At 46.5% G+C, this 26,424-nt stretch overlaps 1 protein-coding gene across 1 annotated transcript in view; it reads left to right on the top strand.

The window, feature by feature from the left end:
- daam2 (dishevelled associated activator of morphogenesis 2) overlaps positions 1–26,424 on the top strand; it is a 348,363-nt gene that overhangs the window by 172,436 nt on the left and 149,503 nt on the right. Inside the window, exons 4-5 of the mRNA XM_078542715.1 lie at positions 5,690–5,764; positions 11,744–11,838. Coding sequence (XP_078398841.1) covers positions 5,690–5,764; positions 11,744–11,838 — 170 coding nt within the window. The remainder of the gene's footprint in view (positions 1–5,689; positions 5,765–11,743; positions 11,839–26,424) is intronic.

Raw genomic sequence — 26,424 nt, 5'->3', positions numbered from 1 at the left:
TCGGTTTAATATCTCATACAAAAGACATCAGCGGCAACAGTGCAGCACTCTCTCAATGGAGTGAACTGGAGTGTCAGCCTAGACTACGTGTTGAAGTCTCTGACATAGGGCTTGAACCCACAACTTTCTGAATCAGAGCAGAGAGCGCTACCCTTTGAGTCACAGAAGAGCTCGGAGTCCGAGCTGTTCCCAAATCACATTGTTTTAGGGCTTTATCTTGTGGGTTTCTTCACAGTCTCTTGCTGACCTTTGCTGCCACAGTGCTATGTTGGTGAACTGCATTGTGGGAACGCGTGATCTCAATAGCACCACGGTTTATAACACAGTTCATTCACTATGTTGGCCAGGGTCTCTTTTTCTCGGACAATGGGAAAGTGTTACAGATTATCACACAGTACAGCAAATGAGTTTAATAGAAAGCACTGTGTCCCTCACTAATCGTTTAACAGCCAAGGTTTATCTGAATCAGATGATAGTCATGGTGGAAGAAACAGCCTGAATATTCTGGCCGTCCAGTGCTCCCTGATGGACTTTCCAGCTTGTGTGTCTGAGGAATAACTTGTTCCATGTAATAAAGTTACACAATGTTTCTCAGGAAGCCTATCAAAGCCCAACCAGTTACAGAGAAATGAGACCTCAGGCATCTAAATCATTCTTCATGCATAAGTTTATGTAGTGAGCTGGCTATTCAGCTACGGGAAATGTCACTTTGATGGGGAACAGGTGTTTCTCACTGAATGATGAACAGGAGTGGGAATCCTGACTGTTATTTTTAGCCCTGCACCAATGATGCCACCGCCCACCACCCCACCCTGGCTGCCCCTGCCTGATACCAACCCATTCCAGCACAGACTGGGGGTGGACATCTGCTTGATCTGCGCACCTCAGTACCAAACCCTGTGAGCACCCTTTCAAAATGGTACTGGATATTTGCCGTTTGTGCTGAATGGTGAGATAAACCTGCTCATATTTTAGTTGGCAAGGGTTCCAATTATAGGGGATAAATAATTCTGGCAAGTTCCTCTCTCTTCCCTCTAGGCAATCGAAACTCCACCACATTGACCACAGCTTATATTAATTGTACTTGTATTGCATGATGCAATTTCCTTCCAAGCCAGGAATCAGTCCAGCAGTCTAGTGATGATACACGGTGTATCAGCAGCCACAGCACAAGCCAACAGCCCGTCGTGCTGTCTATCCATTATTCTCTGAGCAAAGCAGTACCACCGAATATCTAGCCCCTTTCTTCCCGTGTGTAATTTATATGCTTGACCCCTGGTTCTGCCTAACCCATCTGGTTGAAATAATTTATCAGCGTGCACACAATCTAGTCCCTTTATTATTTTATGGACCTCAATCAAGTTTCCTCTCTATCTATCTTTGTAGTATAATATAGTACTGAAGACTTGTGCTCCAGAGCTTGTTGCACACCTAGCCAAGCTGTTCCAGTACATCTACAACATTGGCATCTACCCAGCAACGTGGAAAATTGCCCATGTGTGTCCTGTACACAGAAAGCAGGACAAATCCAACCCAACCAATTACTGTCCCATCAGTCCACTCTCACTCATTACTAAAGTAATGGAAGGGGTCATCAACAGTGCTATCAAGTGGCACTTGCTTAGCAATAACCTGCTCACTGATGCTCAGTTTGGGTTCCGCTAGGATCACTCAGCTCCTGACCTCATTATTGCCTTGGTCAAACATGGACAAAAGAACTGAATTCCAGAAGTGAGGTGAACATGACTGCCCTTGACATCAAGGCAACGCTGAGTGTGGCATCAAGAAGCCCTCGATAAACTGGAGTTAATGGGAATTGGAGAAAACTCTCCACTGGTTGGAGTCATCCCAAGCACAAAGGAAGATGATTGTGGTTGTTGGAGGTCAATCATCTCAGTTCCAGGACATCACTGCAGGAGCTGTTCAGGGTAGTGTCCTAGGACCAACCATCTTCAGCTGCTTCATCAATGACCTTCCTTCCATCATAAGGTCAAAATTGAGGATGTTCGTTGATGATTGCACAATGTTCAGCACAATTCACGACTCCTCGGATACTGACGCAGTCCATGTCCAAATGCAGCAAGACTTGGACGATATCCAGACTTGGGCTGACAAGTGACAAGTAACATTCGTAACATTTGCTAGGCAATGACCATCTCCAAGAAGAGAGAATCTAACCATTGCCCCCTGACGTTCAATGGCATTACCATCACTGAATCCCCCACTATCAACATCCTGGAGGTTACCATTGACCAGAAACTGAACTGGACTAGCCATATAAATACTGTGGCTACAAGGCAGGTCAGAGGCTTGGAATCCTGGTGAGTAACTCACCTCCTGACTCCCCAAAGCCTGTCCACCATCTACAAGGCACAAATCAAGAGTGTGATGGAATAATTTCCACTTGCCTGGATGAGTGCAGCACCCACAACACTCAAGAAGCACGACATCATCCAGGACAAAGCAGCCCTATTGATTGGCGCCCCATCCACAAACATTCACTCCCTCTACCATCGCCGCACAGTAGCAGCAGTGTGTACAAGATGCAATGCAGGAACTCACCAAGGATCCTTAGACGGCACCTTCCAAACCCATGACCACTACCATCTAGAAGGACAAGGGCAGCAAATACATGAGAGCACCACCACCTGGAAGTTCCCCTCCAACTCACTCATGACTCTGACTTGGAGATCGATCACCGTCCCTTTACTGTCGCTAGGTCAAAATCCTGGAACTCCCTCCCTAACAGCACTGTGAGTGTACCTACACCACAGGGACTGCAGCAGTTCAAGAAGGCAGCTCACCTCCACCTTCTCAAAGGCAAGCCAGGATGGGCAATAAATGCTGGCCCAGCCAACGACACCCACATCCCATGGATAAATAAAAAAACCCACAAAACCAGCTCCTCCTCTCTGGGTAACAAAGGTGCTTTAAACCAGGAATACATTTTCTGGCCCTCCTCTGAATGTTTCCCAATTACATAACCATGAGGGAGGACCAGAATTTGGGCACAGTATTCAAGACAATCCTTCAGTCCATTCTGAACATTAATCACATTAGACTTCTTTGGTCCTTCATTACTATGCAAGTCTGCATAATATCAATGGTATCCCACCTTTCATTCTCCATAAACTTGAGCTAATCCAAAACCCTTCTGCCTGTATCCGAACTTGCACCAATTTCCATTCTCCCATCACTCCTGTTCTCCCTGACCCAGCCGGCAACACCTTGATTGTAAAATCATCACCTTTTTTAAGAAGAACCCCTGCATGCCTTCACTGCTACCTATAAACTCCTCCAGCCTTACCATCTTCCGAGGGCTCTTTGCTCCTGGTCTCGATCCTGGCCTCTTGTACATCCCTGACTTTTATCGCCCCACCATTGGCAGACCTGCCTACAGCTGCATCTCTACAATTTCATCCTTAAACAGTGTGAATTAGGGTATAGGCAGCAGAAGTTTGAATGAGCTGAGGTTTGTGGAGGATGCAAAGTAGGAGGGCAGTCAGGACCACATTGGAACATTTGAGCCTGGAGGCAACAAAGACATGGGTGAGGGTTTCAGCAGTCGATGAGCTGAGGCAGGGGCAGAGGTGGGCGATATGTTGGAGCAGTAGTAGACGTGCAGGACAATTCTCCCCAATGCTGCATATACGTTTGCAAAATGTTACTTAATAAGATGGAAAGAAGAACGAAACAAATAACTGGAATTTATATTGCATTTTTCATGACCGTAGAATGTCCCACAGCTTTTCACAGTCAATGAATTACTTATGAACTGTAGTCACTCTTGTTACGTAGGGAAACATTCTTAATTCATAATGTGTTTGCAGTCAGAGACTGGAGGCTGAAGTGAAAGACTTCCTTCTCCCTCTGGAGTTCCTGGGGCTGCCACAGTCTATATCACAGTACATCAATTTCCGATCGTTGACATTAACTTTCAAAAGAACTTGCCTTTATAAAACATCACACCTCTCAGCAGCATCTCACACGTGGTGAATTAATTTGAAATACAGTGCATGAAGCTATTTTGCACATGGCTGGAGCTTGCAAGCAGTAAGGAGATGAATGAAGAACTCACCTGTGACTAATAGTGTGGTCCAGTTTTCCTTTCCTCAATGTTATGAAAAGCTCAGTGCAGAAATGCCTCGTGCTGTGTGCTATAGAAGTGGACAGGTCAGTAAGGTCCCTGCACCGATATCTAGACTGTGTTGAGTTAATTGATCTCAGTACAATTCGTCTCTGTGTCCCTGAGTCAGGGTAGTCAGCTTGGCTTCCCACTCCCAAATGCCATCCATCGATTTCTGCTGGATATTGGGTGTGTGGCTAGCAACAGGCGAGGCCGGTGACAGCCCTGTTTGCTGGTGAACATTAATCACCTACACTCACACATGGATAAGAGCCACTTGGGTGAGGCAGAAAGGCCTGCAATCCAGTGTGACTTAGTGCTTTCAGGAGAGGGAAAACTAGAGGTATAAATGTGATAAATCCCTTCATGTTTAGCGTACTAATTAATGGCTAAACAGCGGGTTGTAATGAGGACAGAAATTTCCTAATATTGATCTCAGTGGCTGTTTTTGAATCAGAACTTCAGAAGGGGCATGAGAAGCTATTCGTTTTCCTGGTTCCCATACTGTACCATGCTGCACTGTACCATGCTGTACTGTACCATGCTGTACTGTACTAGCCTCAGCTCTGCTGCACCATACTGTGTTCTTCAATGCCATGCTTTACTGTGCTTAACACAACACAACACTGTACGGTACCATATTGCACAATACCCCACGAGACTGTATTGTACTATGCTATATTACACCATAGTGTATCATACTGTTCTTCACTGTATTGCACTTTAATCAAGTTAGTAATCAAAGAGGTTAGTGATAGACTTCAGGACACATATGAGAGATGAAATTCAACACAGAAAAGTATGAAGTGATAAATTTTGATAGGGGGAATGAGAAGAGACTATGCATGCTGAATGTTTCAATGTGGATAGGCTGGAAAAGCTGGGGTTGTTCACCTTAGAGCAGAGAAGAGATTTGATGGAGGTGTTTGAATTCATGAAGTGTTTTGATAGGACACAGGTTTAATGTGACTGGCCAAAGAGCCTGAGGCGACATGAGGAAAAATGTGTTTACACAACGAATGGTTGGATTTGGAAGGCACCGCCTGATAGGCTGGTGGATACAGATTCAATAGTAGCTTTCAAAAGGAAATTGGATAAATACTTGAAGGAGAAAAATTGCAGTGATATGAGGGATAAGAGCAGAGGAGTGGGACTAACTAGATTGCCCTTTGAAAGAGCCAGTACAGATTTGATGGTCCGAATGGCCTCCTTCTATGAGGAGGCAGATTCAGTCATGGCGTTTCAAAGGGAATTAGATTATTACCTGAAACGGAAAAATTTGCAGAGCTATGGGAAAATGGTGGAGGGACACTAGATGAATTACTTTTGTAGAGAGCCAGCAAGGACACAATGGGCTAAAAGGCCTCCTGCTGGGCTGAATCATTCTATGATTCTATGCTGTGCTATGCCGTGCTGTAGTGGAACATCTTGTTGCTGTGTATTCTACAATACCACTCTGTACAATGTTGCATTATGCAATATTGTAACTTGACATTTGTGTGTCGATGGGTGGAAAAATGTTAAAGTCTAAATTTTAACTGAATATCGTTTCTTGCTTTCCAGGAACAAGATGACCCCAACAAGCAGGCCACCAGTTGGCCTGATTACTACATTGACCGCATCAACTCCATGGCTGCAGTAAGTGATATGCTTTCTACCCAAACCCTACCATTACTGCTCTGTTAATCTGTAAATGCATAAATACTGTGGCTACAAGGGCAGGTCAGTGGTTAGGAATCCTGTGGCGAGTAACTGACCTCCTGACTCCCCAAAGCCTGTCCACCATCTATAAGGCACAAGTCAGGACTGTGACAGAATATTCCCCACTTGCCTGGGTGAGTGCAGCTCCAACAACACTCAAGAAGCTCAACACCATCCAGGACAAAGCAGCCCGCTTGATTGGCACCCCTTTCACAAACATTTACTCTCTCCACCACCGATGCACAGTAGCAGCAGCGTGTACCATCTACAAGATGCACTGCAGAAGCTCACCAAGGCTCCTTAGACAGCACCTTCTAAACCCTCGACTACCACTGCCTAGAAGGACAAGGGCAGCAGATACATGGGAACACCGCCACCTGGAAGGTCCCCTCCAAGCCACTCACCACCCTGATTTGGAAATATATCGCAGGCCTAGCCAGCAAGGCCATATCCTGTAAATGAATAAACAACAACAAAAAAAATTGGCACCTGACTATCTAGTCACATGAATCCCTTTGCTGTAATTCGAGATCAGATAGTGCTGTTGGGTGGAACAAGCCTCAAGCCCTTCCTCCAGCCTTCTCACCGTATCCCTCAACCACTCCCAACCCCTCAGCTACCCGCAAAACCCGTTCATAATGCTGGAACCCTCGACCGGTGATTTAGGCTTTGAACGATAGTTCAAAACAGGCGATCGTGACCGTTTTATGTTCCTCCAGAATTTTATTTTCATTGAGGTCAAAAAAAATCAGGATAGTGTAAAGCAGAACACTGCTTCGCTGTCACCTGTTTTACATTGTTGCAGAAGTCAAAATCTGCTCCACTTGTGCCTACAGCTATCTTAAATATGTGTGTGTTGCTTTTCAGACTTTCTTTTTGACCCCCAGCCTAAATTTCTTTATGAGCGTAGGAGCAGAAGTGGGTCATTCAGCCCCTCGAGCCTGTTTCACCATTCGATTCGATCATGTCTGATTTGCATCTTAACTCCATCTGCCCGCTTTGATTCCCTTAGTACACTTGTTGAACAAAAATCCATCAATCACAGTTTTGAATTTTTCCATTCAACCTCCCCCAGTCTCAGCAGCCTTTTTGGGAAGGGGAGTTCTGGATGCCCACTAGCCTTTGTACGAAGAAAGGTTTTCTGACATCAGCCCCTGAACGGCCTCGCTCTAATTTTCAGGTTATACCACTTTGTTCTGGACACCTCCCACCAGAGGCAGTAGCGGTAGTTTTTCTCTTCCTCTGCCATGTCAATTAAATATCAAGCTGCATATCTGGTACACAAGAGCAGAAAATACACCAGCACCAGCAGTTGCGAAAAGGCCTGTTAATGCTTTGTGTGAGGGTCCTTCATCAGAGCGGTTTGAGTAAAGGGTTTCACGCACCCCAGGCATCATGCTCTCAAGCTGCACGGTCACATGTGTGGGTGAGCGATACATTCCACCATAAAACATTTAAAAAAAAACTGCTGCTCAAAATTCCAACCGGACAGAGACCGTGTGTGGCTATTGTTAATTCCCCAACTGTCGATATCTCCATACATCAAACCTGCGGAAGGCATCCCTCTGTTCCTTACCGCATTCTTGTTTATCTGCCGTACAAAGTTATGGAAAGTTGACTGCTGTGTTCCAACAACATGCTGCCTTGAGCACACACGGAGAGTTCAGCACTGTGCGTGAGAATGCAATAAATATTCCTTTGCTTATTCCTGTTCCCCATCTTGCATCTATTTTAATCCTCCATAAATCTGCTGTTTTGAGAATCTGCAGCCCACGGCGCAACATATGGAACAATCTTCCCGCTCCCAGGGACAACATTGGATTTATATAGTGTGCTTAGCATAGTAAAACATCCCAACGCACTTCAGTGGAGTGATCATCAAATAAAATTTGATGTCGTGCCACATGGTTTTCAAACAGGAGACCAAAAGCTTGATCAAAGAGGTGGGTCTTAAGAAGTGTCTTAAAGGAGGAGCGAGGTGGAGAGGTTTAGGGAAGGAGTTCCAGGTAAGATGGAGATGCCCTCTCAGCACTCACAATATTTTACAAAACTAAAAATGGCCAGAGATACCAGACCAGCCTTGTGGAAGGCGGGAACTCTTCCTGCAGGCAGCCTGTGGCAGTTGCTGTGGCCAACGTCCTTCACTGGCCGTTGAGGGGAGGCAGTCAAATCTTTATGGAGTGGTGGGTCCCCAGTCTGTTGCTAGGAGACTGACTCCTTTCCCTGGCTGTGACTCAGGCATTGCGGGTGGCCCACTTGCTGACTGGAGCCTTCCTCAATAGGCCCTTTAGTTGTTTCTGTTGGCTGCCCGCTCTTGCGGACGGGTGGCCGATTTGCACCCAACCCGGCCTCCTCGAAAATGGCCAGGAGTCAGGAAGGGGCTGGCGAACTGGGACGTCGACTGGCGTTGGGAAATTCCCTAACCCACCCCCTCCCCACCAGCCCCCTCCCACTCCCCGCTGTCCCGCGACCGAAATCCTGCCTATGGTGTCAGATTTTGTTTGATAATCTCTTCTGTGAAGTTCCATGGGGCATTTCACCACAATGAAGATACTATATGGATGCAATTTGTTGTTGTTGCTGAACCCATCACCTGAACCAGTTTATTGACACAAGGTGGGATTTAAAGCTGTCTTTCAGGAGATACTTTTTTTAGGCTTGTCATCTCTCCCTCTTCTGGTCTGATCCACAGTAGCTTCCCATTCCCCCCCAAAAAAACATCCAATTTAAAATCATCTCCATGGTCTGAATTTCTCAGAAGGCTGGGTTTCGCTTCCCGCCATCCGAAGGACCGGCGGAGAACACATCCCCGCCGACTCCCAGTGCCTCCCAGCAGCCATTTCGAGCTCGATTGAGTGTCATGCAGCTGCAGGCGGGACTCCCACCCTTCACTCGGGAGGAAGTCCTGCCTCAGAGAGCTGCCGGCCAACTCCAGCCCCCACAGCCAGAAGAGCTGCAGTGGCCTGAAGAGGAATTGCGTTAGGATGTCTGAGACCCAGGGTGGTATTTCTTGTGCCTGCCGGCGGCAGCGGGCGTGCACGGACAATATGGCGCAATCTGTTTCACGATGGTGGGAAGGCAGGCTGCGATCTTCCGCTCAGCCCGCCTCCTTTCCCACCAACGGTCATCGGGGAGCTCATTGCAATACATCAGCATATCATTGAAAGGCCATCCCGCCAGTTCTTGGGCCCCCCCCGGCCAGTTCGTCTGTCCACGTCGGCGGGAAAGTGCGTTGACGTGTTTTGCTTGTGCGCACTTGGCGGCCTTTGCTTTGGGGGCACTGGAGGTGAGTGAACAGCACCGTTCTGCAGAGCTCGCCAGGGTCGCCCGTTGCTTTGCAGGGAGCGGAGGTGAAACGCCGCCCTGCCCTGCAGGCGACTATTGTCGGGGGGAGAGGGGTGCCCGGGGGCAACTACTGCCCGGCCACGGAGGCAACTGTCATCGGGAGGGTGTCCGGGGCGACTGCTGCCCAGTCCCCGGGTGACTGTTGTCGGGTTGGGGGAGGCGACTGCTGCCCCGGCGTTGGATCCCGTGCACAAGAAATCGAGGTGGGGGGCCAGGGTAGGCGAGGGAAGGGGCCACGCAGTAGGGACACCTGTATAAACTGACCATTTCTCTGCAACTGAGACACTTCAGACGGACTCCTCCATCATGCCTTACAAACTGCGGAGTGCAGTGGACATCCCTTCCTGATGTTCCCGAGCCTGCCTTTGCAGCTCCAGCAACTGTGACATGACCGAGTCCAGAGGCTCATCACCTGACTGGGACTCAGCAATGTTCTGGCCTCCAGCAGTCCTCTGAGTGCTGGATGCCTGTGAGGTCCCTGCCTCCGCCTACTGTGGATCAGACAGTGCGATGTGCTCACCAGATTGTGATCCCAAGGCTACTCTAAACCTAAGTCCCACTGAGGTGTGTGTCTCTGTGCTGGTGGAGGGTGAGGGTGAGCACTGTGATGGGACTTCAGGGAGGGTGCCTTCAGATTCCTTCACAGAGGTTTCTTTGGGGCTTGATTTGAGGCCCTGGGTCATGGACTCTGTCGGCTGTTTGGCGGGTATGCCTGTGAAAGCAAGGGGAGATAATTAGTGCATGGCAGTGGCCTGTGAAACCTCACTTGGTAGAGCAGCGCCAACCTCACCGGCAGCACAGGAACAGTCCAGATTGTCGCCGGCCAGCTGGATGACTCTGTTTTCAAAGTTTGTGAGGACCTTGATTTCGGGCATTCCGCCACCGGTCTGCGACCTCTCTCTTGTTGTGTATCAGCTTGTCCTACATGGATAGAACTGGAGACAGTGTAAGCAGGATGCCTGCCAGACCAGATGGTAAGGATGCCTGGCATGTATGGATGGTGAGTGGTTCCATGAATGGGATGAGGACAATGACGGTGTGTGTGAGAGAGTGAATGGTGATGTCCCTTGCACTGGCCCTGTGGATGTGTGATGTGTTTGTGAGTGTGTGAGTTGAGAGTGATGAGAAAAGTGACTCACCCTGTCAGAACGGAGAAGGTCATTCATCCTCTTGCAGCATCAGGTGGTTGTCCTCTTTTGAAGAGCATTGGCGCTGACCACCACTGCCACCGCCTCCCAAGCCAGATTAGTCACGTTGCTGCCCATCCTGCAGCCAGAGAGGGGGTATAGGACATCCCAACGGGCCTCCACGGCATCCAGCAGATGCTCGAGGGGCCCGTGGTTGAAGCTGGGGGGCTGCAGTCTTTTTCCCTTTGCTGGCCATGTCTCCCGGGCAGCGGTGGTGAGCTGGTGGCGATGAGCTCTTTGCTGGCGGCTGCCTTTCTAAACGTGGCGGCCGGCGTGATGCAACGGTGGGGTGATGGTGGGAGGGTGAATGATAGCTCGCCTGCCATGGAAATGGCGTGTTTCCTGGGAATGCATAAATAATGAGGCGGTTTTGGGATGATACAGTGTGAAAGCCCGCCATCACAGCCAACGGGTAAAACATTGTTTTACTTGCCCGCTACCGCACAGCGCAAATCTGGGAAAATTCTGTGGTAAGTCCGGGCACCAGAGGCCCAGGTAATTTTAGGGTCCTGGGGGAGGGCGTGGGGGAGGGTAGGGAAGGCCTGGGGGTCGTTGGGGGTCTTGGGGGAGAGCACGGGTGGTGGACGGATGTCCGGAGGCCAACAGACCTTAAGGGGGTGGTGCCCGACTTCAGAAGGGGCCTTCTGATGGAGGCGTGCCCCCACCCCACCTCACCCCCGCATTCCCACCCTCGTTCTAAGCCTGTCGATTTTCAGGCTTCCCTCACACTGGGTCAATCCTCCTCCAGCCTAAAATTTGAGGCTGGGCAGGAAATGGCCCTTAAGAGCCCAATAACTGGGGCAAGGACAGCTTCCCACCCGAGGCCTTGCCAGCTGTAAAATCGCTGTGCGGTCGGGGCACGCGGGAACCTGAGGGAATCATGTTCCTTTAATTTCATGCCTCCCCCCTCCTGGCCTAAAAACCTACCAGCGGGGGAGCGTAAAATTCAGGGCCAAATCTCACTGCGTCTTCCCATTTCCCTACTCCAGCCACTTTCCCCAGATTCATCCCAACCCTTCTATCCTCTAAATCTGGCATTTCACCACTGGTAGTAGAGATTTTGGATGTTCAAGCCATTGAACATCAAGAGGCGAGGTTAGATTCTCTCTTGTTGGAGATGGTCATTGCCTGGCACTTGTGTGGCACCAATGTTACTTGCTATTTGTCAGCCCAAAGCCTGAATGTTGTCCAGGTCTTGCAGCATTTGGATATGGACATAAAAAATTTTAGAGGTGGATATAAACAACAGTTAAAAAGTCATCTACTTGAAACGTTAACTCTTTCTCTCCACAGATGCTGTCAGACCTGCTACGTTTTTCCAGCATTTTTGTTTTTGTTTAACAAGTTCGATGCTGGACAGTTTAATGTTTGGTTTCTTTTACAGATGCAGACAGTTTTTGCCTTTGATGAAGAGGAAATGGAGATGAGAAACACAATCGTCGAAGGCCTTAAAACAGCTCTAAGAACACAGCCAATGAGGTACTGTGTCACTGAGACAAACCTGTCAATTTTATGTTCAGTTTTTCCTGCTTCTGGCCACTGCAATTTTCTTTTTCCATGCTCTTCAATCCCTCTGGCAGACTCCACCCTCTCTCACTCCTCCCCCTCCCACCCTCCTCTCCACATGAGGAGCTGACTTTGCTGGAGAATGCTAATAAACAAAGAACCACCTTTCACATCCTCAGCATGCCCCAAAGTTTCTCTCCCACTTATTAATTAGTTTTGAAGATGTAATGAAGGAATCTGAACAGCCACATTGAGCCTAGAAGGGTTCAGTTCAGCAAAACAATAAATGATCAGATCATCTGATTTAATGATAAAGGCAAAATACTGTGGACACTGGAAATCTGAAACAAAAACAAAAAATGTTGGAAAATCTCAGCAGATCTGACAGCATCTGTGGAGAGAAAGACAGAGTTAATGTTTGGAGTCTGAATGATTCTTCATCAGAGCTTTGAAGAAGAGTCATACGGACTTGAAACTTAAACTCTGCCTTTCTCTCCGCAGATGCTGTCAGATCTGCTGAGTTTTTCCGGTATTTTTTGTTTTTGCATCTGATTTAGTGGTGTTGGTTGAGCAACAACTATTGACTAGGACACCAGAGAAAAATAGTGCCATAGGTTCATTTGAGATGATTGGCATAAGAACTGGAGGGGGCACGAGGAAACGTGTTAACACAGGACATTGTTGTGATCTGCAGTGCACTGCCTGAAAGAGTGCTGGAAACAGATTCAACAACAACAATAACTTACATTTATATAGCACCTTTAATGTAATAAAATATCCCAAGGCGCTTCATATTATAATTATAAAACAAATTACGACACTGAGCCACATAAGGAAACTCAGGTCAGGTGACCATAAGCTTGGTCAAGGAGGTAGGTCTTGAGGAGCATCTTGAATGAAGAAAGCAAGGTAGAGAGGCGGAGAGTTGTAGGGAGGGAATTCCAGAGCTTGGGGCCTTGACAAGTGAAGGCACAGCCACCAATGGTGGAGCTATTAAAATCGGGGACGCACAAGAGGCCAGAATTAGAGGACTGCAGATAACTTGGAGAGTTGTGATTCAATGATAACAAAGGGAGGCAATAAATTCTTGAAGAGAAATTTGCAGGCTTATTATTAGGGAAGAGTAGGGGTGCAAGACTAATTAGATAGCTCTTTCAAAGAGTCGGCCTAGACAAGATGGATTGAATGGCCTCCTCCTGTGCTGTAGGATTCTGATTTTAGATAGGGAATTAATAGATTTTGACCCTGTGACAATGGCAGGACTGTGATATATAACCACGTCTTGAGGGAAATTTGGGGGAATGATGGTGTTCTTAGGTTGTAGCTGGTTTAAGTGCACCAGAGCTGGAATACAGGCCTGTACTGGCAGAGGACCATGGAAGTTAAGTTCAGGGAAGGAGTTGGGCCAGTCCTTTATGCAGAACACAACAACAGCCATGAGACACTGAGCTCATTTCAGAAACAGCTGAGTGCTGTGCCGGGTAGAAGGTTGGTATTCAGGATAGAGATCAAATGGGCCAAAAGGCCTCCTGCACTCCGGTTTGACCAGTGCTATGTTGGTCTTTCAGCATTGCTACTCATGTTCTGGAGCCCACCGCGCTATGGTAGTCAGGCTGAATTCAGAGCGTCGGGCAACCTTTAACTCACTGGAAAGGCTTCTCAGGTCAGGCTCCATTTGTGATGACAAATTTGCTAACACGGTCACGCTGTGCCTCCCTTCGGCTGACTGAGCCATCTGTGTTGAGTCGGAGTGCACTGTACTAAATGAGAACTTGGATGGATTCCATATTGAACCCAGTACCTGAGCGCAGCACCGAGAATGTGTCATATTCCCTCTGATGTTAAGTGAAAAGGAAAGGCATGAGGAGATTAGCTTTCAGCGTCAAAGCACTTTGCTGTGTTCAAGTGAAAACCTCACACAGAAATGGAAACAACTTTTTAATACTCATCGCATTCCCGCTGAACTTAATTGAAAATGAGCAAACAAAACATTGCCACTGCCAATTTAGACAGAAGTGAAGCCCAAACTCTGCCGTGGCTAATTAAACGGGAGAGCCATGGTAACAGGATAACGTTGATTCCACATGATGTTGTTTTTGATTTTTAACGTTTGAAAGATCCCTGTAGCCATAGGTCCCACAGGCAAAACACTTGTTCAGGCTGCGGAAAGTGCTGCAGAGAGAGCAGTGATTCAACTTGTTTATTGCTTCAGCCGCTTCAAAGAGGCAAAGTCCACTGGCACAAGAACATAGGAAGGAACGTAGGAGTAGGATTAAGGCCATTCAGCCCCTTGAGTCTGTCCCTCCTCTCAGTTACATCCTGGCTGATCTGTACCTAACTCTATCCACCCGCCTTGATCCTGTAACCCTTAATATCCTCAAAAAAAATGTTTCATTTGAGTTTTGAAAATCTCAGTTGACTCCCAGTCTTTTTTGGGGTAGAGTTCCATTACTCTTTGTGTGAAGAACTGTTCTCACACAATGGGTGGAATGTAATGCCTTCCCCTGAGGTGAGTTTGGAGGCGGGGGGGTTGCAAGATGGAGACCCTGCCGCCTTCATGCCTCCGTCCAATTAAATATGGAGCAAGGAAGTCTTGTGGATGGCCTTCCCGCCCAAACACAGTTAAGGCCCACTTAAGGGCCTCATCCCATCGCTGCTGGTATTCAACCTGCTGCGGACAAGGAGTCATCATGTAGCACGTCCAAAAAAGCAAAACCTGCCAGGTTTCCGGGGTGGAGGGGGAGGTGGCGCGATAGCTTGTTTAAAGGGACTCAGCATTGGAGAAAGGGTGGTGGGCTGAACCCACTGAGAGACCCTCCTGCCCTTTCTGTCGACACCCCCCTCCATGACCTTAACCCTGCGATCCCCCCCATACCCCCATCCTGTCTTCGCTCACCTTTGGCCTGGGGTCTCTCATTAATCCTGGGCCTCTGGTGGGTGTAAAATACCAGCAGCTACCACTGCCACAGGTGGCAATGGAGAGCTCCCAGCCTCTTCTGATTGGCCAGCAGCTCTTGGGGTTGGGGGTGGGGGCGGTCCTTTTTTTATTCATTCATGGGATGTGGGCATCACTGCGTAGGCCAGAATATATTGCCCATCCCTAATTGCCTTTGCTCAGAGGGCATTTAAGAGCCAACCACATTGATGTGGGTCTCATGTAGGCCAGACAATGTAAGGTAAGGACACGAGATTTCCTTCCCTGAAGAGAAGTAGTGAAATAGATGGGTTTATAGTCATCATTAGACTTTTACTTCCAGAATTTTTTTTAATTGAATTTATTGGATTCGAACCCCAAAGCATTACTCTGGGTCTCTGTATTACTAGTCCAGTGACAATACCACAACACCATCATCTCCCTTAATCCCAGGGAAGGCCCAGTGCTGGCCTTACCCAACAGAGGTGACGTGGGGAGATGCAGAGCCTCCAACTGATGGGCGAGGCTCCATTTGCCAACATTAAGTTCAGCCTTTGAATGGCTGAGCTCTTATTTTAAGGTTATGTTCCCTTCTTCTGGACTCACCTGCCGCAGGAAATAATTTCTCTCTGTCTACCCTATCAACTCCTTTGACCAACCAAAGCACCTCAATTAATGCACCCCTTAATTCTCTGTATTTAAGGGAACATAACCCTTGTCTCTGCAGTCTGTCCTCATATTACACCCTTTTAGCTCCAGCATCATCCAGTTTACAATTTAGGGAGGCTCCCTCTTCAGAATGCCCCTTGCCAAGAATAGGATGTTTGCTTTGACGCTGTAAACACTTGGTAAAGAGCTCAGCATTCTGCTGAAAATTATTAAATATGAGGATACTTGCCAAAAAAAGGGCAGCTCATGGGTCCATAATTTATGGTTTCACTGTGTCAATATGATCCAACTATACCAGGTTTGTGCTTGCTGACTGCATAGCTGCTGGAGTTGATGTGTTGTGCCGTCCTGCATATTCTGGTGATGTCTGGTTATTTACTCACTTTAGGAGGTGTTATATTTAAAGCTAGGTGCTAGTAATAGCACTACCACCCTGGTCATTATATTGTGTACACTTGGGATTTCAGATACTATTTTTGACCAGAAATGAACATATTTCTGGTTGGACTAAACCCGTCAATCTTCTGGAGGTTATTCCATCTATGATGCCTTAGAGGATCATAAGATCATAAGAAGTAGGAGCAGGAGTAGGCCATTCAGTCCCATGAGCTTGTTCTGTCATTCAGTATGATCATACCTGATCTGATCGTGGTCTTAACTTTGCTTTCCTGCCTGGTTTCCCCGCCCCCCCCCCACCCCCCCCCCACAACCATTGATTCCCTTGTTAATCAAAAATCTGTCTAAGTGAGCCTTGAACATATTCAATGACCCTGCCTCCACTGTTTCCGGGGAAGAGAATTCCAAAGATTAATGACCCGCTGAGAGAAGAAATTCCTTCTCATCTCCATCATAAATGGGAGCCCCATTATTCTGAAGTTGTTCCAGATTACTTCGTGAGGGGGTAGGCCTCTTTCTCCAGAAAGAATTGGCACGTAGCATGTAGATCAATGCAGCATTTAAATACAGCGTCTCTCCATAGTGATAGAGAAAAAGAGAACCTGCATTTACATGGCACCTTTCACAGCCTCAGGTTGTCCCAAAGTGGTTTACATTTAATAAGCTACATTTGAAGTGTGGTTTGTAATGTAGATGCAGTAATATCCCAAAATGTATCTGTTTCAGTTGCTTGTGTTTTAAATGTTGGCCAGGACACGATTAACAACTCCCCAAATCTGCATTAAAATACTACCATAGAATCTTCATCATCTACCTAACAGGGCAGATTGATCCTCAGTTTAATATATAATCTGGAAACTACCGTAGGATTCCCTCAGTGCTGCACTAGATTGTCAGCCCAATTTATATGATGCAGTCTCTGGAGCTGGACTTGAACGCACAACCTTCTGACTCAGAGGCAAGAGTGCAACCGAGCCACAAAATACCCGCTACCCACTGAAGGCAGGAGAGAGGAAACAATACAGCCACATCACACTAGCCTGGCATGATAATCATGACCGTGGCTTTTGTGTTTGACAATATCTAAAAGTTGATGTGGACAAATCTCCCAATGCTCCATTAACTGACGTTGATATGATGAAAAAACAAACCTGCCTTAATGTAGCACTTTTCCCATCCTCATGTCCCATTGCGCTTCATTGCCAATTGGTTACTTGTTCTGCGAACTGTACACTTATGCTAGGCAAACAAGCCAGCCTATTCACCTGAAACAAATTCCCTCAAACAACTACTGAGATCAATCTGTTTGTGGTGTTGGCCAAGTGATAAATATTGACCAGGACATCAGGGGGACTTCCGCTGTTCTTTGTCGAATATGTCAACCTGAGAGGGCAGACTTGGTTTAACGTCTGATCCGAAATAGCCAGACTGGTTCAGCTTTGAAAGGTGATGGTGAGCCTTAGTGCCCTGTGCCAACAGAGTGTAAGATGAGAGCCAATTTTCCTATTCCTCTTAACCACTTTTCAGTGACCTCTATGAGATAGTCCGTTGTGTGGATATTGGCTGAAGACATTATCAGGATCTGACCTGTTTCCCTCTCAACAGCTTGGACCCTTGTGTTCAAACAGTTCTCTGACACTAGGCTGAGACGTGAAAACGGGGGCCGATACCTATAGAACTGCACTCCAGTGTGAGTCAATGTAGGCGAGGAACAGTGAAAAAATAACCATCAAAGTGCTGATGCCCAGTATCAGCTGTTTCAATCTCTGAGATCATAGAATCTTACAGGGCAGAAGGAGGCCATTTGGCCCATTGTGAATATGCTGGCTCTTTGAACGAGCTACCCAATTAGTTGCACTCCAGTACTCTTTCCCCATAGCCCTGCTGAAACTTTTTCCCTTTCAAGTATGCATCCTCTCAAACCTTACTACTGAATCTGCCATGGGAATCACTTTTCTCTTATTTACTCTATCAAAAGCTTTGACGACTTTGAACCCCAGCATTATCCTCTTACCCCCTGCTCAGAGGAGAACAATCCCAGTTTCTCTAGTCTCTCCACATGACTGAAGCCCCTCAGCCCCGGTATCAAATAAATCATTAGCTGATGGCAGTAAGATGACCCTTGTTGTAAGTGTGCTTCATCAGAGCTGCCAAGTTCATGTGCCATCTGCATGTGTTGCCATTAAAGCGCTTTCTGCTTTTCTTGGCAACCTTTCCTTTCACAACAGCCTCCTGCCAAGCTTGTTGGTATAGTTCAGATGATAATCCCCTGCCCCTCAAGACTGGTGCTAGGTTACACACCCTGTGCGCAGCTGATTAGTGCTGCATTATTGACTGCGGACATTAGGGGCTGGAGGGAGGTGGAGAGTTGACCGGCCACCTGTGGTAATGTGTATTGGAGTTTTGTCACAGCCACAGTGATTAAATGAGGTGCCAATCTCCATTGAAGAATGCATAGCATTCCTTTTTAAAGGGGCAAGCCTTCTGAATCCACGCGTACCCTTTTCCAATCTACAAATTGCAGCCCAATTTAGATTTGCTTTGGATCATGCAAAAATTTGAGAGAAAATTGAAGAAGGGCCACAAGCCAGATTAATTTTTTACATGCTCTAAAGTCATTTATTAGACTTCTAAATCTGTTCTTCAACGTGGCAAAATTCTGAAAGGCTTTTTTATGTATTAACTTTATCCTCTTTTCCCCCTCTACTGCCTTCCCACGAAACAAGTCATTATTAGCTCAGAGTGTGTCATCTGTTCCCAGGCTGCTGCCAATATTGTTTGTTCAGTGTTACATTAGTAGGTGCATGAGATTAACCTGCACACCCGAATGACTCAGTTTCCAGCAATGAGGCTTCCTCCCATCACTCAACCTCCTCCTATCACCCAACCTCCTTGCATCGCCTGACTCCTTCCATCATCCACCATCCTCCCAACACCCGGCCTCCTCCCATCACCCACCCTCCTACCATCACAGGGCGTCTTCCCATCAACCAGCCTACTCCCATCGCCCGGCCTACTCCCATCGCCCGGCCTACTCCCATTGCCTGGCCTACTCCCATCGCCCACCTTCCTCCCCTCACGCACCTTCCTCCCATCACCCACCATCATCCCATCACAGGGCCGCTTCCCATCACCCGGCCTCCTCCAATCACCCACCTTCTTCCCATCACTCACGTTCCTCCCTTCACCCTTTCACCACCAAGCCGGCTTCCATCACCCACCCCCCTCCCATCGCCTGGCCTCCTCCCATTGCCCGGCCTCTTCCCATGGCCTGGCCTCCTCCCATCCCCTGGCAAACAGGTGAACAACCTGGTGACCTGTTAATGATTGAGGGTGGAACATTGGTTGGCATTCCCTCTTGTTCTCTGTTAACACCTGCAGATACAAATAGATGGGACCTTTGATTAGTGCTTGATATGAAGTAGAATATCTTTGTAAATGCAGAATTTCCTTGGAGCCTGTATTATATGCTCAAGCCCTGGTTTGGGACTTGAATCCACTGTCCCTGGGCAAAGAAGGAGGATGCCTATGTTGTGGTCAGGTACATGATTGAAATGCAGCTGAGTCATGCATTTGAAGTTCAGCAAGAATCACTAATACATGTATTATTTCTATAAATAGAACCTTTTGAACCCATTATTGTTTGACAATTCACTTCTGGTTGTCTGGTCTCCACTTGCCATTCCCATTCAAGCCAGCACAGTTGACATCATTGATTGAACGCTAGTGTTTGCATTTTTAAATGCAACAGTACTATATGTTGTATCTGGCTTGCTGTAGTCATGTGACCTCTGCTATGAAGCAGTCTGTCTGTAAGCAAACATTTTACATCAGTTCAATAAAGACTCTCAGTGAGAAAGTACTGCTATCTTTGAACATGAAACATGTTGTCAGAAGAGTTTTGAAACCCTGAAAATGCTGCAGAGAAGCCATAGCTCAGAAAGGCATACAGAAATATTCAAATCTGCTAAAAGATGCTGAAAAAGGGCAAGGAAAAGTGAACATAAACCGAAGGCTACAAGTAAAATACTGTGTGAGTTAATATGGCTGGAAATATTCCCCAACCAGCTCCAGTAGAAATGAAAAGTGATATGTGGCAGAACTGGCAGATCTTCCACTTGCAATGGCAAAACTACAAGCTGGCAACTGATTTAATTAACAAGCCAGAGCCAATAAGAGTAGCCATACTTCTAACACTGCTGGGGAAGGACGGTTACAAATTGTATTCCACCCTAAATCTATCTTACAGGCAAAGGAAACAAATGACAGAGACTTTGAAAGCCTTGAATACATGTTTTGAACCCTGAATGTTCGTTACAAATGAATGCGATGTATTCAACACTAGACCTCAAGGTGCAAACTAACCCATTGAACAGTATGTGACTGCAGTAACACAGCTGTCAAATCATGTGAATTCGGACAGTTGAAAGATGATCTGATTAAAGATCAAATAGTCTTAGGCCTACAAAACCCCTCAGTAAGAGCATATCTACTGAAAGAGGAGAAACGTGTGCTCAAGAAAGCGAGAGTGTGTAGAAATGCAGAGCTTGTAAAACATCAGCTAGAGCACATGCATGGCAGAGCAGACCAGGAGATAAACCATGCTGAGAGACATAACAGGCCGAAAGAGCAGAGTAATCATAGACAAAGGGAAGGATGCAAATACTGCGGATGATATATGCAGGGGAATAGAAGGATTGTCCAGTGTGGGGAAAGCAGTGTTTTAACTGCAAGAAGCTGAATCATTTCGCACACAAGTGTTTGGTGAGAAAGGAGCAAAACAAGCCTATACAGATGGCCACTGGAGCGTTATCAGCAGAAGAGTCAGATAAAGCACTATAGACAATGCAACAGGTTGGTTCTGCCAAGTCTATAGGTGATAAATGGTTTTTGACTGTTACGTTGATGACCGCAGAAGGAGAATATCAAGTGAACAAGAAGTGTCAGAAAAACACTGGTGCATCATGCAACATCATGACCATCACAGACCTGTGCAAAGTGGCTCAATGTGGTAATCCAGAGGTGAGGCCCTCAAAAGTAAGGTTGAGGCTATATGATGGGATGATACTCATACCGAGAGGACCAATTAGTCTGAGAGCCCAATGGTAAGATGGAAAATCTAGAGTTCCAGTTCACAGATGGTACACAGCAGCTACTCATCTCAGCTGAAGCAAGTCTAAAGCTTGGACTGGTAACCCTAAACGTGTCAACAAAGATTTACAATGTGATGTAGCACACAAAACAATTGACTGCTAAACAGATCTTAGAGGAGTACAAAGATGTGTTTACAGAGTTTGGATGTCCTGGTGAATATCATCTCAAAGGAGATGAGAAGGTAAGACCAATTCAGCATATGCTGAGATGAGTTCCAGCTGCCCTCAAGTCCAGCCTAAAAGACAAGATGGAGCTAGAAAAGAAGGAAGTGACAACCCCTACAGACTGGATTAACAGCATGGGAGCAATAAAACAACTGGGAAAGCTGCAGTATGCCTAGACCCAAAGAACCTAAATAAAACAACTGGGAAAGCTGCAGTATGCCTAGACCCAAAGAACCTAAATAAAACACTGAAGAGATCCCACTAGCCCATCGAAGGAATTTTGCCACAACTTGCCAAGGCAAAGATCTTTACTACCCTAGATGTGAAGGATGGTTACTGGTAAGTGAAACTGGATGAAAGCAGCAGTTTTCTAACGACACTCTGGATGTTGTTCGGGAGGTACGGATGGTTGCACATGTCGTTTGGCATTTCCACAGCTCCGGAAAAGTATCAACTCAGACAGCATGGTAGTCAGTGATCTTCCCGAATGGAAGCCACAATGGATGATCAGCTAGTCTATGGATATGGAGACAAAATGGAAGGAACCATAGCTGACCATGATCAGAATTTAATGTGACTGCTAGAGAGAGCTCGCTAGATGAACCTGAAGCTGAACAAAAAGAAATTGCAATTGAAGATGCCTGAAGTCAAGTACATAAGACATATATTGATAGCAAAAGGTCTTTGCCCAGATCCTGACAAGGTGAGGGCTGTAGTAGCTATGCAGCAACCAACAGATGTGAAACAATTTATTGGATTCGTGAACTGTTTAGCAAAGTTTTTGCCAAATTTTTGGTCGGAGTGTGAACCATGATGCCAACTCACTGCCAAGGATGTGTATTGGTATTGGGGAACAAGAAGCAGCGTTCACTAAAATTAAACAACTAGTGATAACAACACTAGTGCTGAAGTACTGTGAGGAAGTCAATTTGCAGTGTGACACCAGCAAGCGTAGCCCTTATGTGGCAAGGACAACAAGTCGCATTTGCATCTAGGGCACTAATGGAAATGGAACTACACTACGCTCAGATTGAGAAGGAATGTCTGGCTATTGATTTCGCTTGTGAGCATTTTCATCAATACTTGCTTGGGAGAGACAAAGTAGCAGTGGAATTCGACCACAAGCCACTACAAAGCATTTTCCTCAAACCCCTACTATCAGCTCTAAAGCATCTACAATGAGTGTTATTTCATTTACAGAGATATCATCTGGATATGTGGACATGACATACATGCAAAGTGCATCGTAGACATGCTGCTGAGAGCAGCGGTCCCCATGAAGAAAGTTGATGCTACAACAGAATGTGAAACATTCCAGATTCAACATGAAGCAGCAGCTCGACATGATCTGGAAGTGATCAGCCCAGCAGAAACATTGAATCTGACAGACAAGTGCCTTGTTCAAATCAAGCAAACTACCCAACATGATGCAACTCTTCAAGCGCTACAACAAGTACTGATGAAAGGATGGCCTGAGAGCATCAAGGATGCATCTCTGGTCACAGGAACATACTGGGCATACTAAGATTAATTGACAGCCCAAGATGGCATCTTGTACTAAGGAAATAGAGTCATCATCCCTAAGGAGATGAGAGGAGATATGCTAAAGTCCATCTGTGCAAGCCATCAAGGAAAGGCAAGAGAAGTGCTCTACTGGCCAAACATGAGCAATATAATTAAAGACCACATCAGCCAGTGCAGTGCTTGTAACGAATACTAAGCTAAACAAGCTAGAGAGCCGTTGATGACACATGACATCCCAGACAGACCATGGATGCAGCTGGGAGTAGACCCCTTCACTGTAGCAGGAACTGATTATCTTATCACTGTAGAGTACTGTTCTGACTACTGGGAGTTAGACCCGCTGACTTTAACAGTGATAGGGGGAATAGTAGAATGCCTGAAAGCACACTTCAGTCATTAGGGCATCCCAGATTTTGTGATGAGTGAGAATGGCCCTCAGTTCATGAGTAAAGAATTCAGCTGATTCACAAAGGATTGGGAAATTCAACATTACACATCATCTCCACACTATCCCCAGTTGAGTGGAAAGGCTGAGGTGGCAGTGAAAATCAACAAAGGAATCATGAAGAAATCGAGCAAATCTAGCACAGATGTACACAAGGCAATCCTCATGCAAACTACTCTTCCAATAGCAAAAAAGCTACTGAAGCCAGAAGTAGTAACAGGCGTGAGTGATAAAAGTCAAGGTGAAACAGCAGAAAGCCAAATTTCATTTTGACAAGACTGCCAAACCATTTCCAGAGCTGAGCACTGGCGAGCCAATCAGGGTGCAAATCTTCAATGCTCTCAACAGGAGTCAGCCCAAGTGGCAACTTGGGACATACGTAGAGAAGTTATCACCTCGATCATATGTGGTAGAAGTGAACGACCAAATATACCAGCACAACCACAGGCATATACGCACAATTAGCAAGGCTATTCCTTCACTGCAATCGGCCGGTTAGGGAGAAGGGAACTCACTAGCTATGCTGAGTACAGAACTACCATCAATTCCAGAGGTCCACATATCCCCAGCTATGAAAATAGAAAAACAACAGTTACCATGGCAACAAGTGCCCCACGAATGACACTCCCCAAAGAGGGAACATCATCGAGATGATCAGTCAATGACATTGCGCACGTGTACCACTAAGAGGACTGTACAATTTAAAGACTACGCATGCAGTGCAGAGGCAGAGACTGACTAGTAGGGCAAATAATTGTTAATGCAAGAGAACAGTGTGTGTATAGTGGGTAACTGGGTAACTAACAGTTACACATGATCATGTATGCAAATTTGCCTTTTGTTTGTTAGGAAAAGGGGGATGTTTGTGTATTTTGGTCGATATGAAAAGCAGGATGTTTGGGTTTTGAAATGCAACTGTACTACATTTCTTATCTGGCTTACCGTAGTCGTGTGACCTCTGCCATGAGACAGTTTCTCTCGAAGCAGACATTTTATATCAGTTCACTAGACTCTCAATGAGAAAGCACTGCTATCTTTGAATACGAAACAGCTGTGAAGGAGTCGGGGGTGGGGGGTTGCGGCGAGCAATGTAATCCCTCCCCCTCCCCCACTGAGGTAGTGCATTATGTTACTATCCTGCATTTTCAGACTTATAGTGACTCCCAAAAACCAATGGTCAGATGTTTAGTACCAGAATTACTTCATTGGTTCATCATGTGATAGACCATCCAAGCTACCACCTCTCAGAATAACAAAGGCCACAGATCTATGGGAACACTGTCACATCCACATTCCCCGCCAATCAGGCACCATTCCCTCCGTGGGCATATATTGCCTTCATTGTTGCTGAGCCAAAGACCTGGAACGGACAAGGTGGGAGCACCTTCGTCATGTGAGGTGAGGTGAGAGTGACTGCCCTTGATATCAAGGCAGCATTTGACCAAGTGTGGCATCAAGGAGTCCTAGTAAAACTGGAGTCAATGGGAATCAGGGGGAAAACTCTCCACTGGTTGGAGTCATACCTAGCACAAAGGAAGATGGTTGTGATTGTTGGAAGTCAATCATCTCATTTCCAGGACATCACTGCAGGAGTTCCTCAGGGTAATGTCCTAGGCTCAAACATCTTCAGCTGCTTCATCAATGACCTTCCTTCCATCATTAGGTCAGAAGGGGGGATGTTCGCTGGTGATTACACAATGTTCAGCACCATTAGCAACTCCTCAGATACTGAAGTAGTCCATGTCCAAATGCAAAAAGAATATTCAGGCTTGGGCTGACAAGTGGCACGTAACAATTGTGCCACACAAGTGCCAGGCAATGACCATCTCCAACAAGAGAGAATCTAACTATTGCCCTTTACATTCAATGGCATTACCATCATTGAATCCCCCACTATCAACATCCTGGCGGTTACTGTTGACCAGAAACTGAACTGGACTAGCCATATAAATATTGTGGTTACAAGAACAGGTCAGAGGCTAGGAATCCTTTGACAAGTTACTCACCTCCTGACTCCCCAAAGCCTGTCCACCTTCTACAAAGCACAAGTCAGGAGCGTAATGGAATACTCTCCACTTGCCTGGGTGAGTGCAGCTCCAACAACAGTCAAGAAGCTCGACACCATCCAGGATAAAGCAGTCCACTTGATTGGAGCTACATCCACAAACATTCACTCCCTCCACCATTGACGCACAGTGGCAGCAGTGTGTACCATCTACAAGCACTGCATTGCAGGAACTCACCAAGGTTCCTAAGACAGCACCTTTCAAATCCATGACCACTACCATTTAGAAGGACAAGGACAGCAGACACATGGGAACACCACCACCTGCAAGTTCCCCTCCAAGTCACTAACCATCCTGACTTGGAAATATACCGTACCTTCACTGTCGCTGGGTCAAAATCCTGGAACTCCCTCCCTAACAGCACCTACACCACAGGGACTGCAGCAGTTTAAGAAGGCAGCTCACCACCACCTTCTCAAAGGCAATTAGGGATGGGCAATAATTGCTGGCCTAGCCAGCGATGCCCACGTCCCATGAATGAATAAAAAAAAATATGAACTGCAGTGGTTCAAGAAGATCCATCATTACCTTCTCAAGGGCAATTAAGGATGGGCAATAAATTCCAATCTTGCCATCGACGCCTGAGGGTAATTTTTTTTTAAAGGTGATGGATGTCAATGGAGGCAAGCTTTGCATGCACAAATTAGGTTGATTCTTGTACTGCTCAAATTGCAAGCAGTTAATTAAACCAGCCGCGGCGTGGGAAGCAAGGGTTTATGAATTGTGGCAATAAAAATTGCCGGAATGGGACAGATGCTATAGTGAGCAGAGAGCCATGTCACAGATGGAATTACTCAGTTTTTACCGTCGCGGGAGAACAGGGATCACTATCTGTGTAGCCTAGCCTTGCAGCTCTCTTGAGAATTCTAGAGAATGTACAACACAGAAACAGACCATGTTTATGCTCTGTGAAACGACAGCCCTGGAAGAGTTTGAATCTTCAGAGAAAATAAAATTCAGGTGTTAATTGTCAGGAATACATTCTCTTGTACTACTTCAGTAACCCTGCCTGGGCTAGGCCAGGCTTCTACGTGACAAGGATCCCAGGCCCTGGTGCACCCTTGCTGTCCCCTAATGCCTTCTGATTAAAGAACGGAATTAATGTGGAGTTCAGGGCACATTAATCAGAATAAAATTAGTTCAGCTACATGGCGCTGGCCTGTGATCGACATGCCTGTGAAACGTGGTAATGTTTGTAGAAACCTATGGCACCGAACACCCCTCAGC

Source organism: Cetorhinus maximus, chromosome 5 (assembly GCF_964194155.1).
Source record: "Cetorhinus maximus chromosome 5, sCetMax3.hap1.1, whole genome shotgun sequence".
NCBI classification, from domain to species: Eukaryota; Metazoa; Chordata; class Chondrichthyes; order Lamniformes; family Cetorhinidae; genus Cetorhinus; species Cetorhinus maximus.
The sequence above is the reverse complement of the archived record's forward strand: the minus strand, read 5'-3'. Positions and strand labels throughout refer to the sequence as shown.